This window comes from Anser anser (genome assembly GCF_964211835.1).
Source record: "Anser anser genome assembly, chromosome: 12".
NCBI lineage: Eukaryota > Metazoa > Chordata > Aves > Anseriformes > Anatidae > Anser > Anser anser.
Genome location: NC_139733.1, coordinates 11,717,928 through 11,735,540, shown reverse-complemented (window position 1 = coordinate 11,735,540; position 17,613 = coordinate 11,717,928). Strand labels below are relative to the sequence as shown.

The following is a 17,613-nucleotide window of genomic DNA, read 5'->3' as shown; positions in this document are numbered from 1 at the left end:
CATGCTGCCACTCCACAGAAGGGCGCAGAGGAATTGGCCAGAGCTACCTCAGCAGTCTCGTACCAAGGAACAGAGTTCCTTCAACCTGCCTAAAGCAAGGGCCTTGGCCTGGCAGGACAGAGCCAGCTCAGGACAGAGGGAAGGGTGCAGACAGACAGACAGGGTTCTAGCACGAGCCCTGACAAACCAAGACTTCCTGGTCCATTACCTCACCAGTTTGACAAAATTAACAATGCTTACACATACGGCCCAGCAAGACACGGTCTACACCCAGCAGAGCCAACTCCACATAGGATATGTTTATTTTTTTATTATACATTTAATACCGAGAAGACAGCCATTTTGATGGGACTCCTCCTTGCCCCGGTACACAAGACATTCAGAGTCAGACAACGCCGGGAGCCTTGTCATGGTCCACAGCTTCGTTATTTCCATCCAGCAGGTACACGTCCTAGAAACGGACCCAGTACATGCCGCTGCGGATACGGTTGTAATCCAAGAGCTGTTCAATGGGACCTGAGTGAGCAGAACAAGTTAATCACTGGAGTTGTAGTTAAAATCACTGTGTGATTTTGCATGACTCTGAAGCAGATGGTGGCAGAGCAGACTGCGCTCACAATCCAGAGCAGCTACACACAAAAACAGGCAACTTCGGCTCAAACCTAAATCAGGGAAACTGGCAGATGCCATCTCCTGACATAAAAATCCTTACTGGTTTCCTCAGAGTAGGTTCACATACAGGGAGCCACCAAGTCACACAGATTTTGACTAATTCATTCCATCAGGAGATGGTTTCAAAAAACCCTTTCCCCTTCCCACTGCTTCCCTTTGCACTGCTCCACTTTGAAGGCCCAGACGAAACAGCTGCACGGAGATGGGGAATCCACAACACACAGGAAGGAGAAGGCAGCGGAGCGGAGCTGAGCTGCTCAGGCAGGTTTCCCGAGAGGAATTTGTCCTTGGCCAGACAGACATGCCAGAGCAGCACAAGAGAATCGGGCCCCTTCACTTCCCTTACATAAACCACCGTGACCCCAGGGTAAGGACACCTGGCAGATACCTCCGGGCCCACGCCCAGCTGCGGGACTCCCAGTCTTAGTCACAGCTCCACAGGGAGCAGGGGTGGGAGGACAGCCAGCAGCTCACTGCCACTGCGCCTCCATCACCTGCACCTTTGATCTCCTGGCAGACGTGCCTTGGCACACCTCATGTTCAGATGTAGGAGGGTAACAGCAAAGAACCAGAGCGGTTAAGAGGCCAGAACAGACATGTAAGAAGTGCCTGTACCTCGCTTCCGCTCAGCTCTTGACCACCTCTTTTTTTTTGGGCTATCGTGCCTGGTCACTTACCAACTGCTGCAAGCGCGGGGCATTTGTCATAGATGTATTTACTGCAGACCTCCCTCACCATTCTTGCATCAACAGCCTAATGAGTAACAAACAAGCAATTAACGACTTACATTTCTCAAAGCTGGAAGTTACTATTGCCATGACATATCAAGATCATTAAAAACACGCTGTCAGACTCTTGGGAGGTATCTGTACCAACAGTCTAGCCCTTGTCTGCAAGGATGGCTCATGTTCTACACAGCGCGTTCCTCTGAGGGTACAGAAGATGTGGCAGTCCAAAACCTGAAGCCTTCCAAGGGATACAATGGCTGCAGAATTACACAGACTAGATGGTGCAAACAGAATTATACAAACTAGATTACTGCTTCACATCTAGGGAAGCTGTCAGAGGGACTAGTTGTGCTGTTTAACACAGCTGTATGCACTGTTCCTGGTATGGGCTGGACCCAGCCACAGGGACACGATACACCAGCCAGCTATTCTAATGTACTCCTATCAGCGAGACGACTGCCTGGGCTCCAAGCAGCTTGTCTAAGGGACAAGTAAACCTTGCACTGCTGTGGTAAATTAAGGCCGGAAACCAGCAACGCCAAGTGTGCTCAGGACACCCACGCAGAACAAACGGATACCTACAGAAATCCTGGCATCCCATTCCTCCAGAGGGATACGGCGTCCATAGTTTAGGAGATGGCTTCCAATAGTTTCACACACCGGAGTAGTACCTAGATGTTGAAGATATCACGCTGTCAGCAAAGCAGAAACATTTCTCAAATTTTACAGACTGATCGTGAGTCAAAGCAGACAGAAGCAACTCTAGCCGTTAACCAGGTTCTAACAAAGTCTCGGTCATCGTTACTATACCAAGCAGCTCCAACAGAAACTAAGCAATACAGACATTCTCCCTGGTCTCCGAAGTGTTACTGCAAAAGCAGACCATCTGGCAGATCTCAAATTCTAAGTTTACCAAGCAGCATGCAAATGATTATTCACTCGCAGCAAGAAAATGACCAGAAGTTTAGAGTCAGACCTAGCCTGGAGCACAACAGGCTGTGATCAGCTACTTTGATAACGTGGGAGAAAGAACAAAGAGCAGGGGAAAGGGAATTTTGCACAGCATTTACTAGTAGTACCATAACACCTAGCAGAGCTCCTGCTTCCCACTAGAGACATCAGTGGTTAACCCTCTGAAAGCTGCACAGTGGTCAATCCATAAACCAGAACATACCATCCAGTTGAGCTACCATGGCATTTCGGAGATAGTTCTTGGCTCTCTTCACCTCTGACTCAGTGGTGCTAGTGCACAGACGCATCCTGCAGAAGAGACGGGATGACCATCAAAGCTGTTAAAGATGTCTGTGTACTCAAACAGGAAAAGCATTCCTCCCTTTCCCAAGCCTCTGCAGAAATAAGCTACTAACACCACTCGTCTTGCAGGCCTGAGATTCATTCCTGGCCACTGCAGAGCAGCTAAGAACTGGGGAAGCAATGAACAGCAGGAGGCAAGAGAAAGAACTCAAGCTCACAGGTGGGGAACGTCAGCCAGCAGTCACGTGCTGAGCTACACTCACAGAGGTCTAAACAGCTCTGATGCTGACTCTGGATTGCCCACCAGGCACAGCAGCAAGCTATCTCAGGAGAAGAAAGGCGTGTCAGCTATTCCCAAACACAGCAAGCTGCTATGGAAACTGACGCTGAAAGAATGAGGCAGTTCTAAAGAGCCTGTTTGGACTCCAGCTGCTAAATCCCTTTCTCCCCTGCCAACTGCAACGTCTCTGGGGCAAGGGCTAGCTCCATCTGCTCCATACGCAGCATGGCTCGTCTCAGCTCTGAATCTCAGATGTAGCCCTGAACCACCACTGGGATGTGTGAGCATAAAGCCGGACCGGCAGAAGGCCCCTGAACGCTGGCATGGCTCCAGCAGCACGGCACACATCGGTCACAACACAGCCGTTCGGAAGGCAGGGACTCTGCCGGCTTCCCTCAGACTTAACAGGACAATGGAGCTGCATCTGTTAGGCACCCAGGGGAGCCTCGTCTCTAAGGAATGGTCTCACTTGGATATAAAGAACCAAAGCCTCAGTGTTAATATGTAGAAGCAACGAGCCAAAGACCTGAAGAACCCTAAGGGGTCAAACTAGCTCCTCACAAGTCACATCCTGAGGATTACAGAAAGCACTGTCAGGATCACTCAACCAGAATGCGAGTTACCGAGACATTCACACAGACACAGCACTCTGAGGACCTAACATGACCTCCACCAGCTCAATCTCCTACAGGAAAACCAGATCTTAAACAGAAATGCTTGCCAAAGTTGTACTTACCACTCGCCCTGAGCACAAAACATCATATCATCTACGGACAGAGGATCAGAAACAAAATGGAAACCGAAGAGGCCAGTATCAGAGTAGGAAGTGTTGAATGTCTGGAAACTGTGGCAGAGTTTATGCTCCACTGCAAGCGCAGCTAGCCTGCTGGACAGATGCTGTAAATAAGGAGATACCATCAGCCGCTTCAATCTGACAGCTTCCTCAGAGCTCACATTCTTTCCAGCTGAGCTGCTTTCACAAAGACCGCAGACATGACGGAGTGTAACGCTTTTCAAAGGAGAGCTTAATTTAGGCCCCTCAGGTGGTCAACAGATGAGGGTAACAGTTGGAAAAGTCACACACAATGGCCTAAGAGTCCATAGAGCAAAATCATTTCCCTTCCCAGCAGCAGATGAGGGGCTGGTATACATAGCAGCGTAGGAGTGGGAGAACATGGCAAGTACAAGGCCTCTCAGCAGGGGTTAGCACAGTTATGCAGACAAAACAAGTTATAGACAAGAACAGATGTAACAGTGGGTTTTAAACAAGTTCCAACTGCTTTACAGTTGCAAGGCACGCTTGCACCATGAGAATACAGACTTCTCTGCCCTGCTTCCATCCCCACTGACTGGTCAGCTCACGAAGGCAGGAAAAGCTGCTGAGAATTCATCGCCTGAATTTCTTCTGAACTTAGCAGAGAAGGCTCAACTCATCTCCCAGCATTGCATCTCAAGAACTGTCCTGGACCAGCCTCGACTATACTCCTGTCCTATTTTCCAGATTCCTATCACTTCATGGTTGGAAGCTAACCACAACAGCCTCCCACAAAGCACCTTCCCCAGGGTCTCCACAGTATTTCACAGTAAAAGGCTCCAGGCTCTCCCTGTCACATCCCCAGGTCTCTCACCTTGCCACCTCCAAACGTGCGGTCGTAGCACCCGATGATGGCATTAGCCACGTGGAGGACAACGTTGTCCGGATCAGCCCATCCGGGCCCCTCCACAGCAAGAGCAACGTGGGCAACGGGCAGACCATCATCTCTGGCACGGATCTGTAACGTCACCAAGGAGCAGGGGAGAACTGAATGAGCACTGGTTTGGTCTGCAGGCTGCTGCAATGCCAGGTTGAGAAATTGGAGGGCTTGATATTATCCCAGTGAAAATCATCTGACATCACTGCACACAACCCAGTTGCTCCAATACAAGTTTTACAACAGATGATGTAAGCAATAGCTTCACATTCTTAGCGTGATTTTTGTTTCTATCTAAAACCCAACACGTTGTGACAACAAGCCTAAAGAACAGAACGTGAGGGCACTACTGAGATACTGCATCATCAGCTTCTGAGATAAACGAACAGATTTTTCTCCTCGGAGACACCTATAGCTGGTTTCACATCCATTCAACAGTTTGGCAACATCGGCTTGTTAGGGACCAGAACAACTTTACCTCGCTCCCTGTGAAACGACAGCGCGGCAGAACAGGCACAGCATCCTCCTTGTACGCAAAGGGCACCCCGCTGAAGTGTTGCCTAGCTGCATCCACCAGCTCTTTGTGGGAAATACCTGGCAACAATGAGAGAAGTGTACAGTTTTAAACAGCTCCATTAAAAAAAAAAACAAACAACAAACAACAAACAGGCTTCCCAGCACCACAAGGATCTAGGTCTTACCTCCAGCAGCTGCCAGGACCATACGAGGTGCCTTGAAGTGAGTTTCAACATATGAAGCTAGATCCGCCCGAGTCAGATGCCTAGAAAACACACGGAGAGACCTAATACATCAGCTTCTCAGCGCTGGAGGGACGAGAGGCTTAGTTCGCAGCGCAGAGACAGCAGTGACGTTGATTTTATTTGTTATAGGGTATCAGTACTTTTTAGAAGTATAACTGTACTGCCTGTTTTCAGCTACACTGCCTGGTTTCCCTGTACTCTAATCCCACAGCACAGAGAATGGAAACAGGCGGTCAAAAGGGAAAGTTAAGGACAGAGTTCCAACTGACTAGAGAGTATCAACCTGTGGCCACTGGGCTACCGATACCCAAACAGGTGCATATGCTCAAGGCCACTGCTTTAATGAGCACTCCCAGCTCTTAATCTCTCTAAAGTAAGGGGAAAGGTTCATCCAGGCCCTACCAGCATCAGATCTTGCCTGAAGATGAATTCTACAGAAGAACGTGTGCAGCATTACACATCCACCAGCACCAAGGGAGAAAACACAGTCAGGACAAAATGAGTAGCCCACAGGCACAGACCTCTGTGTACAACACCATTTGTTCCTTGCACACCCCCTGGACTGGTTTCCTTGTGTGGCCAACACTACTGATGAAGCTACATCACCACTGAGAAGCAGAAGTAACGCCAGGACAGGACCCACAAGCGGTGCAGTGCATCCAGTCTATTGCTCACTTGATGTTCTCCGTGGTCCCCTCGACAGTGTGGGCCAGGGGAGTGCTCTGGAAAGCAGTGGCGTGAAGGTAATCAAAGGTAACATCCGTCAGGTTGCTGTCGATTTCTTTCATCTCCTGCAGGATGACGCCACGTTCCTTCTCAATCTGAGACTCCTCCAGCGCACAGTTCTGCACAATGTCAGCCAGAAGCTCCACCACTGCAACACATTCACTGCGTTAGCAATCCTGCTGCCTGACTGCTACCCGGTGCAGAAAGGAGAAAAGGCAGGCAGGCAGCAGGGACACACAAAGGGGGGAAAGAAACCATGCTGGGGTGGGGCCACTGTGTAACAGTCAGGAGTACTATCTGTTCCCACAGCATCAGAGAAGGAAAAACATCCCTGTTTTAGCATGAAAACATCTCCAAGTCAGCTTGTCAAGTGCCACTACCAGCACAAAGCAAGTAACAAACACGGAAGCTGTAGCACATCAGAAACAAGGTACTGTTGCAGAAACAAGTTGAGCTCTTGCAGAGGGCTGGTGACAGCTATGGTGTGGTCCTCATCTACAGTGGAATTACACTAGCTCTGACTCAAATCACCACCTCTGGACAAAGCTGATGCAAACAGGAACCTGCACACGGCAGTACAGCGCACAGGCAACACCTGCAAAAGCTGCACTGAGCACTCCTGACACAGTAGTTGTTGCTGACCTTATTTTCTCAGCTCCATAAATCCACACACTACTGAATCCCCACTCCACGCCTCCTCCCTTCTGGCATACAGTGCAGACTGACACAAGAGCTTTGCAAAGCTGGTTTTAGGAACAAGTGAGCCTGAAGCCTTGAGGCACCATTTTTTGGCAGTGCTCTCTGCAACTGCCAACTAGAACCTCAAATTTACTGCTCAGCCACAACCTCGCTCCCTGGTCAGTTGTTAGAAAGTATGCTGGTGGGGGAGAAACAAGGCTTTATCCTTAACCTCCTTAACTTTGCCACCCTACCTTTGGGCATGTCCTTGGACAAGGCTTTTATGTAATAGGCAGTCTGCTCACGCGAGGTGTACCCATTAAGGTGAGCACCCATGCTCTCCACTTCCTTCTCAAAGGCAGCACAAGAACGCTTCTTTGTGCCCTAAAAGAAAGCAGGAATACACAATTATGAAACGAACAGATTTCCCCAGGGGCAGAACTAAACCAGTAAAAAGAACAATAAAGACCTAAAACAATAAAAGCTGTCATTTGATTCATAAAGCCAAGAGCAAGTACAGAAAGCAAGAGATTTAGAACTTGGTTTGTTTACTCTAGCTAAAGGTAGACTGAAATATATTTTGAAACACCAACTGAAACCCAACAGGGAAGGAGAAGACGTATGCCAAAGTATAACAGTAGCTGAAGATCACATCAGTGCAAACAAACCAAGAACAAGCCAACACCGCAAATAAGAAGCAGGTTTCTAGCTACTCAAATAGAAATATTCTGAGGAAGCCAGAACAGGAGCAGAAAATGACTTCTACAACATAGCTCATCCCTTAAGGAGCAAACCAGATGCTGCAGTTGCCTGCGATGGTGTGGACTGGATTTGAGTCAGCAAGTCCCAGGTTCAGATGCCTTTTGTCCTAGGCCTGTCCAGCAGACACTTTATTAGCAAAGTAAGAGGTGTAGTCTCCAAACTTTGCTGATCCACTAACAAAGCCAAAGACGAATAAACGGCTATAATGAAACGCTGCTTTCAGCTCTGCCTGCTATCCTAAAGAAACGTGCTTTGTAATCTTATGAGCGTGCCAGGTAGCAGCTGGGATAGTAAGGAACCACAGCATCAGAGGTTCAGTCTTACCTGTTACTCTCAAGTTTTTTCCTTTATGGTGGGAAATACCAGCTAGTAAATAACAGCTGCTTTAGTTCATGTATGTTCAGAAGTTGCTGCATATTCAAACGAAGAACACCATATAGAGTAGAAGTCCTTTTAAGTTTATTTTTATACTATGTGCAAAGTCTCTGGGATTCATATGAACAGATTTACAGTCCCTTTTAACACCTAGAGCCCCCAAAAGCAAGAGCTTAACATGTCAGCAAACATCTAGAACACTGCTTCCATGAAGTCCTATGCCAGACCTAGCACACTGCCTTAAACTTACCTTAAATGCCAGATGTTCCACGAAGTAACCGGCCCCATTGTTCTTCTCATTTTCATAGCGGCTCCCCGCCCCGATCCACACGCCCACCTAACAGCAAAGGCATCAAGCACACATTTTAGGAAAGAACACAAACTACATGTTCAAGCCTCACACCACAAATATAACAGAGGGAAAAGCAGTCCACTCCACTACTAGCACTGAAAAAGAAACAAGCACCAGCAAGTGTTTCCAGCACGCATTTAGTCTTTTTACCTAGCAGCTTAACAAAAGCATTTGAAACTTTTGCTAAAGATACAACTATTTCTGGTTGGTCACTGGTCGCATACGAGACTATCTTCATGTAAAAACTGTACAGCTGAGGAAACTGGTAGAGCATGAAAGCTTGACTATAGACTTGCACAAAGCCTGGCCAGGCTTTCTACTGCTATATCACTCTGACCAATTAACAAAGAGAATTGGGATGGTCTCTGCCAGAAACTTCAGTTCAAATGCTTGCTTGTCACTTCTGGAAAATCAGGAACATATTAGATAACGATGATTGTTTCAAGCAAGTCCTGAACCTATGTTAACCTTACCGTACACGTTGGCTGGCTAGACTCCTCTGAAGCCACACGGAGGCCATTGTCCAGAGTGGTGACTTGTGTCTCGGGAATATTCTGGAGTGTCTGCGCGTAGGTGGCGGCACCTCGGTTCCTCGTCAAGGTCAGTAAGGGTGCCTAGAGGAAAGGCAGCCGTCACTCACAAACACCAACTCCCCTCTTAAAGCAAACCTCCGGGACACAGACTACAAGTGAGCAGCCTCTCCTAGGCCCACGAGTGGTTAAAGCCGGGTGCGAGGAGCTGCCCCGCGCCCACACCGGGCGCTGCCGCCTCACCCCGAGCCCTCACTCCGAGCCCTCACCCCCCGCTAACCGCCGGGCCCCGCCGCGTCCCCGTGACCTTCCCCGGCCGGGAGACGCGCTGCGCCCCGCGCCCCCACCGCACCGCCGGGCCGTGCCGAGCCGTGCCGTGCCGTGCCGAGCCTCCCGGCCCCGCTCCCAGCCGCCGCACCCCCGCCGGCCGCGGCCACCCACGTTGTGAGGGCGGCGCACCAGGGCCCGCCCGGCCGCCCGGCACAGGGAGGACGCCGCCATCTTGTCCCTGCCGCCGCCGACCGGGCTGCAGCGCGCCTGCGCGGCGGAGGGGGGGCGGCCGGTGCGCGTGCGCGCTGCGCCTGGGCGAGCCTGGCTGGCCCCCTGAGCATGCGCACGGGGTGTACGGCGCCCCCTGGTGGTGGGTGAGACAAAATGGCGGCGCCCTCTGGTGGTGGGGCAGACAAAATGGCGGCGCCCTCTGGTGGTGGGGCAGACAAAATGGCGGCGCCCCCTGGTGGTGGGGCAGACAAAATGGCGGCGCCCCCTGGTGGTGGGGCAGACAAAATGGCGGCGGGGCCGGGCTGGGGGAGCCCCAGGGTGGAAGGAGCAGCCCTGGGAAACCCTGTCCTGTCCTGTCCCCACCCGCCCTTCACACAGAGACGAGGTAGCGCTGGCTGTGACTCTTTTATTGAGCAAAACTTTGCCAAAACGGGGCTGTGAGCCCACTGACAGCCCGCCGCCCCCGTCAGCTGGGGGCTGTGTGGTGCCCCCCATGATGGGACCAGCCCCCAGGACAGGACAGGCTGTGCCGCTGTCCCCTTGCTGTCATGGCCCCTGGGTCCCAGCACCCGGAGGGGCTGGCAGTGGGATGGGGGCTCCAGGCCCTGGTGCAGGTGAGCGGCGAAGCCTCCCCAGCAGTGTGGCCGTGCTCCTCCGGGAGACGTCTCCGCTCACAGGGCTACATTTTGGTGCTGAGGTGTGCCTGTGGGGACGGAGAGGAAGAAAGGGGACGGCTGGGCTGCCCTTCTCCATGGCGGTGGTGGGGAGAGCCGGGACAGGTCCTCACTGGGGCTGTGTGCTGCTCCCCAGAGATGTGGAGCACGGCATCGTGCACCGAGGGGAAGAAGCATTGCTTGGTGATGGTCGAGCTGAAGAAGTTGCCCCGCTCCAGCTGGGCGAGGACAGATGCTGTGCAGGAGGAGAAGCACCCAAAGTTATGGCAGCCAGCTGAGCTCTCCAGTCCCCACCTGAACATGCCTCCCTCCCCCTGTGCTGTGAGGGACACGGGGGGGCTGCAGAGCTCAGGCTGCATCCTCAGGACAACCTGCAGCCTGGCACAGTGGCACCCCCTGGTGTGGCTCTGCAGTTGCTGGCTCCTGGGGGAAGCCTGGGGATGAGGACACCACCAAGGGGAGAGAAGCCCTGTGGCCAGCAGCTGTGTCCTAAAAGAGTGGCTGTGCCCAGCAGGGTATGACAGCTCTGCAATGTCTCCTCACCTGGGCAGCTGGCAACAAAAACGTCCACTTCTATTTCACGGAAATCCCTGAAGATCTGCAAGTGGCAGAAAACATGTCAGGAAAAAGGGACGGGGCGGCTGCCATCCAGCTGCCCTGCACCAGCGCTAGGGACGCCCTGGCCCCTTACATTCTTCACGATCTTGATGGAGACGGTGTCCACGAAATTGAGGGAGCTGAAGTCCAGGATGACAGCATGGAAGTCGGGCTGGGGCAGCCCCAGGGAGCGCAGGGTGGGCTCAGCAGGCGCACTGCTCTCCTCCCCGCTCAGCTCGATCACCGCAACACCCGGCCCGTTGCACTCAGCCTCTGTGGCCTGCAGGGAGGGAGGGAGACGTGGCTTCACCATGTGGGTGCTGGTTGCCCCCTGGGCCAGGCTGGCAGGGTGGTGTCCCCCACAGGACCCCAGGTTTGTCCTGCCCTATAGAGCAGTAGGGTTTGGGCAGGCTCTGGCTGCATTAGGGCAGCTGGTGGCCCCTGGAGCGAGCACCTTGCTCACACCCATGCCCCACTTCTGGGCTCTTCCTGGGTCTGCTGTCATCTCAGGGTCTCTCCCTAATGACTCTCTCTGGAATTTGCCTCATTAGCCTGCTGGCCTAAGTCAGCCTTTGCTCTCACACTTAATTCTGATGATTAACTTGCCACAGACTGCTAATGACTCACTGGGCTCCACTACTTAATCATTAATGACTGTAGCCTCCCCTGCCAACCTTGGAAGTGACGCTGGTGGTGCAGACCTGTGCCAGTGCCTCTCCCTGCTCAGTGGCCATAGACCAAACCCGGAGCCCCAAGTATGGGCAGGAGGGCTGGGGCTGGGCAGCTTGGCGGTGTGGGTGTGCACCGGAGGAGTGTGCTGGGGGAGGCAGGGAAGGCCCCATTTATTTTTTTTCAGGGAAGCACCTTTTTCCTCTTTGCCTTCTCCTTCTCTGCTTTCTTCTGCTGTTTCTTCAGTTTCCTGAGCACCTTCTTCTTCTTCGCGATCAGGCGATCCACGTTGATGCCACTCTGCGAAACCATACAGCACCATGGCCCCAGTGCTGGCCCGAGGGGCAGAGCCCAAGGGGCTGGGGGAGCACCACGGGGGCTCTGCCCTTCTCTCCCCCCAGAGCAGTGCTGGGGCCCCGGCCGTGGCAGTGCAAGAGGGACCCCGCACTGCTGCCAAACTGTCCCTGACGCCCAGGGCTACATCCCCGTGGCAGGGCTGCAGGGATATTGGGGTTGTGCCCAGGGAGCAGGCTGCTTCTCCTACCTTCTTCTTCAGCGCCTCGGCGTACATCTCCACGTTGGCAAAATAGAGTGTGGAGGAGGAGCGGAAGATCTTCACGCCAGGGATCTCCTGTGCCTGAGGACGGATGGGGAGCACGTGCTACCCTGGGGACAGAGATGTGCCCCTTCTCGCCCTCCCTCAAAGTGCCCCCCAATCTTCGGCGCAGCACAAAGCCCTCAGGAGTGCTCCAAACCACCCCTGCCTCTCCCACCACCACCCTGGCACCTCGGCACTATTACCTTCTGGTATTCAGCCACATCCTTGTAGACTTCGGTGTCGGCAACGCGTCCCAGAAGGGAGTAGTGAGGGCTGCGGGGAGCAGAGCAACAAGCCATTACTGCGGGCTTCCCCTGCCCTCGGGAAGCAGCACCAGGTCCCCAACACTGCCTCCCCTCACCACGTCCCCCCGGCACCCAGCCCGGGGTTACTCACAGCTGGGTCCGGAAGATGACGGTGAGCAGCGCGAAGGCCACCGAGGCCCCCAGGCCAATGTCCAGGTTCAGCAAGAGGGTGGCCACAAACGTCACGATCCAGATCATCTGCAGAGGGGACAGTCAGCCACGGCACGGTCTCCCCATGGCACCACGGTGTGGAGGAGAGCAAAGAGCAACAGCAAAGCCGCAGGGCCAGTTGGTGCCCTACCAGGTCCACGCGGTTGGACTTCCAGAGCGTGCGGAAGTCTGTGAACTGCTTGAACATGCCCTTGAGGTTGACGATGATGATGGCAGCCAAGATAGCCTAGGAGAGAAGGCTGCAGCTGTGAGGATGCTGAAGGCACCTCTGAGGGGCACTTTGCTGTGGCCCACACCTAGGGCTGCCCCCAGCTGCATCCCACCCCAGGACAGGCAGGGGGCTGGGATGGGGCACGGAGGCCGTGGGACCAGCCGCACCTTGGGGAGGTCCCGGAAGAGCTCTCCGATCTTCAGGATGGTCACCAGGATGACCAGGGATGAGAGGACACCAGCCACCTGGGGGGAGAGCCGGAGGTGAGGGTTGGGAGGGATTTTGGAGAGCAGAGGGAGGCCGTGCCGCCCTCACCCACCTGGCTGTTGCCCCCCGTGCTCTCCTGCACCAGGCTCCGCGACATGGAGCAGCTGATGGCGAAGCACTGGAAGAAGCCCCCCAGGAAGTTGGAGAGGCCCAGAGCGATCAGCTCCTGCAAGGACAGAGCAGCAGTCAGGGAAGCGCTGCGCATCCCGGGGCTGCAAGCCGTGAGCCGCCCCACGGGGAAGTTTCTGCGCGTATCGGAGCATCACCTGGTTGCTGTCCACTTTGTAGCCATGCTTCAGGGCAAAAATCTTACCCAGGGAGATGCAGATGGCGTAACCCACTATGGCGATGGCGAAAGCGTTGCCCACCACATGCCCAAAGTAGGTGGTCTTAGGGACCACAGGAGGCTTCAACCTACGGCCAAGGCAGGGAGATGGAGCTCAGGAGGGGGTCCCGTGGGCAGCGCGGTGCCCCGGCATGGCCGGCCTCGCTGCCTGGCCCCGCTCACCCGCTGGGGATGTCGCCCACCACGGAGATGCCGAACTTGGATTTCAGGTCGACGCCATAGGAGATGCCGGTGGAGATGATGATCTGTGGGGGTGGTGGGGTGAGGCAGGGTATCCCTGCACGGGGACCATGGTGCAGGAGAAGGAGGGGACGCATGCCCTGGAACCCCCTCACCAGGGTACCCTGTCCCACCCCCACCAACCCTGCAAGGGACAGGGCCACCCGTGGGTGATGGCACCAGCCCCGGGCCACATCTGCGTCCCCACGGGGAGCTGGGACAGCTGTAGGTACCGTGATGAGCTCGATGGGGATGGGCATGGGGAGCTTGGAGGCGAACTTGTGGTTGAGCTCCTTCACGATGAAGATGGCCACCATGGCGATGATGGCTGTCACCAGGGTGCCCACGTTGGTCTGCGGCAGCTTCCGGCAGATCTCGATGAAGGTCTGGAAGATGCAGGAGGGAACAGGCTCAGGAGCAAAAGCAGACTCCTCGCTGGTAGTTTTTTTTGGGGGGGGGGTTCCATGAGTCCAACAGGTAAGCATGCGCCCCAGCTGCACCACGGGGGTCCTGGGGTGGCAGTGAGGCCCTCGCTCACCTTGAACAGAGAGAGTGGCCCCGAGTACTCGCCCACGGAGACCCCAAAAACGTTCTTGAGCTGGGAGATGAGGACGTGCACAGAGGCGGCGGTGGTGTAGCCGCGCACCAGCGGGTCCGAGAGGTAGGTAACCACGAAGCCGAACTGCAGGAGCCCCAGGGCCACCTGGAAGGAGAGGTGACAGGACGAGCTCCCACAGCGCGTGGCCACGGGGAACCAATGCCCCTCGGTCCCTGCCAGGTTGGGCTGGCACCAGCCCCTTACCTGGAAGACGCCCGACAGGATGGTGATCGTGGCCACCAGCTGCACCCTCTCTGCGTCCCGCTTCACCTCATCAACTATCGTGGTGTTGCTGCCGTTGACAGATATAAAGAATTTCTCGCTGGGCAGCAGGGATTCTGTCACGCTGCCGATCATGACGGAGATGACAGCAAAGGGGCCTGGGGACGTGCAGGGTGCAGGCACGGAGCCCGAGGTCAGCACCGGCACCCAGGCAGCACCTCCCCGAGGCACACAGGCACCCGAACGCCTGGGCTGGGTTCAGTATGCCTGTGGTGCTTTGGCTCTGGTTCAGCCAAATGCCTTCCCCATGGGGCAAAGTAAAGGCAGAAGAAAGTCTCCCCCGATCCCCCAACTGGCGTGGCAATGCTGTGGTGCAGATGAAGGCTCTCCCCCCCTCGTCCTCCCTCCCCTCCATCCCCGTGGGAGCACACCATCCCTCGGCTCACCCACGGAGTTGTGCCTGGATGTCCCGAAGAAGAAGTAGAGGAAGACGGGGTAGAAGGAGGAATAGAGGCCGGTGACGGGTGGCAGCCCGGCCAGCAGCGCGTAGGCGAGCCCTGGGCACAGCAGAGCGGGGAGAAACATCGTGGATGGGTGAGCGCCAGCCCCTCCCGGCTGTGAGGGGAGCCCCGGGCAGGGCACGGTCTGGGGACGCCTCACTCACCCTGGGGCAGGTGCATGATGCCCACGCTGAAGCCCGAGGTGATGTCCCCCAGCAGCCAGTCCTTCACCGGGTACCGGGGCAGCCAGCGCAGGACGGGCAAAAAGCGGAAGAGCAGGGACTTAGCGGTGGAGGCTGAGCATCTGCCGGGGGAAGGAGCAGGAGCTGAGCACCAGCGTGGGGGCACCAGCGCTGCCGGGGAGCGGAGGGACCCAGGGATGCGGCCCCGCGGGGAGAATCCAGCTCCATCCACCCCAGCCCTACCTCGCCTTCCGGAGACAGCCGCGCACCGAGGTCTTGCTGGGAGGTTTCCGCTGCGCCAGCTCCTCCAGCTCGGCCTCGCTCAGCACCTCGCCGCGGGGCACCCCGGGCCGGTGGCTCAGCACCATCTCCGCGGCCATGGCCCCTGGCGCCCCACGCTGCGGGCAGACGAGCAAGGGCTCAGCCGCGCCTGGGGAGCCGGGGCAAGGAGCAGGGAGGGCTCCAAGGTCACAGAAAGCAGCGCTAACGGGAATGGTGCCGCTGCACGAAGGCGGCGCTGGATGGCACTGGGGCGGTGGCACCCCATCTGTCACCCTGGGGTGCAGCGGGGTGTCCCCCTCTGCCCGCCTGCACAGGACCCCCCTCAGCACCGCCCGCCCTCCTCCTCCATCCAGCCCAGAGCCCGTACGTACTGTGGCACGGCCAGGGCAGCGCTGCTGCGGAGCAGAGCCCTGGCCAGCCCCCCAGCCTCGTCCGCAGACTTTGTCCCTTTACACATGAGGGGAGCAGGAATTTCAACCCTTGGCAAGTGTCACGGGCTCGCCGGTGCCCCAGCCCCCTGTGCTGCAGAGCGGGGGCTGAGCCGGGGGGCACGGGGTTGCGGGGCAGGGACGGGGGAATCTGCACGGCAGGACAGAGGTGTCTCCATGCACACCCGCAGCTCAGCCCTGCTCGGGGCTCGTGCTGAGGTGCCTCCATCCCAAGGATGCTTGCCCGCTCGCGGCTGGACACACGAGCCACTCGTGGGGGGGCCAGGGCTGTGCCAGCCCCAGTCCCCGCATCGCCCCCGGCCCTCCTACCTGCTGTGCCCACGCCAGTCGGGTGCCACCAGCCGGGCGCACGCTCTGCTCCCTCCTATTAATACCTTCCTGTGATCTTTGAGACACCGCTCCCTCCCTAATGCCCTCCTCCTGCCCTGCCAAGGAATTGCCAGCTTCCTGGGAAGCCGTCACGCTCCCGTGTCCGCGGAGCTCCCATGGGTGCTCCTGCAGCCCCAGCACATCCCAGAGCAGAAGCTGCGGCCAGGCGCAGGGGTACCTCTGGCTGCATCACCCCGAGTGTTTTGTGCACGCTGCAGCCCCCGTTTACCTGCGGGGGACGGGCGTGCTGTGCCCTGTGGACTGCCCCGCTCCCCCCAGCGTGAGCAGAGCCGGCCGTTATCTTGTTCCAAAGTTCCCTGGCGGGCACCTGAGTACCGCTGAACCCTTTCACACCTCCCCGCTCTCTGCCACCACCTCCTATTGCCGTTATTCAGGAATATTTCTGAGCCACGCCTGGCCCGGATTCACCGTGACGCAGCAGTGGGAACACAGGCACCTGTGGGCTGGGCTGGCCGGGCCCCGCTGCATACCGGGGGGTCCCGGTGTGCCTCGGTGGTGGGACGGTGCTCAGCACCCAGAGGGGCTGGTGCGTGACACGAGGTGACATACGGGACCACGATCCCTGGGGTCGGGGCCCATTTGGCTGGGGGGGAGGCAGCCCGTGGGGATCCTGGCCCTCCCCAAGCTCAGCACAACCACGGCCATCGCACGCAGCCTCCTCGGCTGGCGTTCAGCAGCAGGACCGAGCCCGCTCCCCTCCATCCCTGCAGCACCCCCGGTGCTCCAGCCCGGGGCAGCGGCTCCTACGGGCCCAGGGCAGCTCTGCTGGGGCCGGGCAGCAGCCCGCCGGGGCTGGCAGAGGCAGTGCTCAGCGCACGCTCCCCCGCTGCCTCCCCACGGTTTTATCTGATCACCTGGCACCAAACCAGAGGCCATCACAGGGCTCCCGTTCGGTAGCAGCTGATAGCAGCAGGTACTATTTACTGCCTCCTTATCGCTGCTTCTTGTACCCCAGCTGCTGACCCTGCCCCACCCTGGCACGCTCTGCCCACGGCCACCCACCCGAGCCCCTTGGCCATGGCCTGGCCACCCGACCGTCCCCAGCCCTTCTTTTTCAGCCTCAGGACCACCAATGTGGGAGTCCCCGTGGGATGCCCAGGACCGTCAGCGCGGGGCTCCCCAGGGGATGCGAGCAATGGCAGCGCCGCAGGCCCGCAGCTCGGGGGCTGCCTGGGCTCAGGCCAGCGATAAGGAGGGTGTAGGGAGGGACGGCGCTCGTCGATAGCAAACCTTGCTCAGGGTGCTTGGGTCAATACTGCCCTTTGCTCACCTGCTCTTTCCCCTCCATCAGTAAGGGAGGGACGGAAGACACAGGATCGCGCTCGGTGCCTCCTTTCCTTCCTCGTGGCCCAAGACCAATGCCGTTGCCTTCAGGTTTCCTCCCACTGGCCTCACCCAGGCTGCTGGCTGCGAGCACAGGCTGCTGCCAGGGCCCCACGGCTAACCACACACACGGCAGCTCCGCGGGCCTGCAGGATGCCAGCCAGGGCCACGGGGCACCGGAGCAGCCGACTCCATCTCCGGGTGACCTGGCCTGAAGTTCTCCACTCGCTGGCAGGGCCTGCGGTCCCCCGTCACCTGCCGTCACCTCACCCAGGGCCACCGAGACGGCAGCGCTGGCTG

At 56.8% G+C, this 17,613-nt stretch overlaps 2 protein-coding genes across 7 annotated transcripts; both read right to left on the bottom strand.

Annotated features, from left to right (window-relative positions):
- Window positions 1-284: 284 nt before the first annotated feature.
- On the bottom strand, window positions 285-9,438 carry UQCRC1 (ubiquinol-cytochrome c reductase core protein 1). 2 transcript variants are annotated; one of them, XM_083795346.1, is made up of 13 exons: window positions 9,251-9,438; window positions 8,753-8,893; window positions 8,178-8,264; window positions 7,045-7,174; window positions 6,062-6,260; window positions 5,327-5,406; window positions 5,104-5,219; window positions 4,563-4,706; window positions 3,671-3,831; window positions 2,575-2,660; window positions 1,983-2,071; window positions 1,350-1,425; window positions 285-516 (listed from the first exon to the last, which is right to left on the bottom strand). In XM_083795346.1, the coding sequence occupies exons 1-13, from the start codon at window positions 9,308-9,310 to the stop codon at window positions 452-454; spliced, it is 1,434 nt and encodes a 477-aa protein (XP_083651472.1). In that variant the 5' UTR covers window positions 9,311-9,438; the 3' UTR covers window positions 285-451. The 2 variants fall into 2 exon arrangements, with proteins under 2 accessions (XP_083651472.1, XP_083651473.1); XM_083795347.1 differs by having other exon boundaries at window positions 9,269-9,383.
- Window positions 9,439-9,702: 264 nt separating this feature from the next.
- SLC26A6 (solute carrier family 26 member 6) lies at window positions 9,703-16,056 on the bottom strand. Of its 5 annotated transcripts, none has more exons than XM_083795340.1 (19): window positions 15,458-16,056; window positions 15,113-15,267; window positions 14,852-14,991; window positions 14,634-14,744; window positions 14,170-14,345; window positions 13,906-14,070; window positions 13,601-13,753; window positions 13,311-13,393; window positions 13,069-13,216; window positions 12,855-12,968; window positions 12,703-12,780; window positions 12,455-12,550; window positions 12,245-12,351; window positions 12,052-12,121; window positions 11,795-11,887; window positions 11,446-11,550; window positions 10,676-10,861; window positions 10,528-10,582; window positions 9,703-10,219 (listed from the first exon to the last, which is right to left on the bottom strand). In XM_083795340.1, exons 1-19 carry the CDS (start codon window positions 15,806-15,808, stop codon window positions 9,990-9,992), a joined length of 2,616 nt encoding a protein of 871 aa, XP_083651466.1. In that variant the 5' UTR covers window positions 15,809-16,056; the 3' UTR covers window positions 9,703-9,989. The 5 variants fall into 5 exon arrangements, with proteins under 5 accessions (XP_083651466.1, XP_083651468.1, XP_083651465.1 ...); XM_083795342.1 differs by having other exon boundaries at window positions 15,523-16,056; XM_083795339.1 differs by having other exon boundaries at window positions 13,906-14,345.
- Between the last annotated feature and the right edge of the window lie 1,557 nt (window positions 16,057-17,613).

Excerpts from the sequence above, each read along its gene's own strand:
- UQCRC1 (XM_083795346.1), bottom strand. The coding sequence starts at position 9,310 with ATGGCGGCGTCCTCCCTGTGCCGGGCGGCCGGGCGGGCCCTGGTGCGC. Across the intron at positions 8,265-8,752 it reads CTAGCCAGCCAACGTGTACG|GTGGGCGTGTGGATCGGGGC; the intron begins GTAAGGTTAACA and ends CTTTGCTGTTAG. Across the intron at positions 5,407-6,061 it reads GGGACCACGGAGAACATCAA|GCATCTGACTCGGGCGGATC; the intron begins GTGAGCAATAGA and ends TGTGTTTTCTAG.
- SLC26A6 (XM_083795339.1), bottom strand. The coding sequence starts at position 15,808 with ATGGAGGCACCTCAGCACGAGCCCCGAGCAGGGCTGAGCTGCGGGTGT. Across the intron at positions 14,745-14,851 it reads CATCATGCACCTGCCCCAGG|GGCTCGCCTACGCGCTGCTG; the intron begins GTGAGTGAGGCG and ends TGCTGTGCCCAG. Across the intron at positions 12,352-12,454 it reads AGTCCAACCGCGTGGACCTG|ATGATCTGGATCGTGACGTT; the intron begins GTAGGGCACCAA and ends TCCCCTCTGCAG.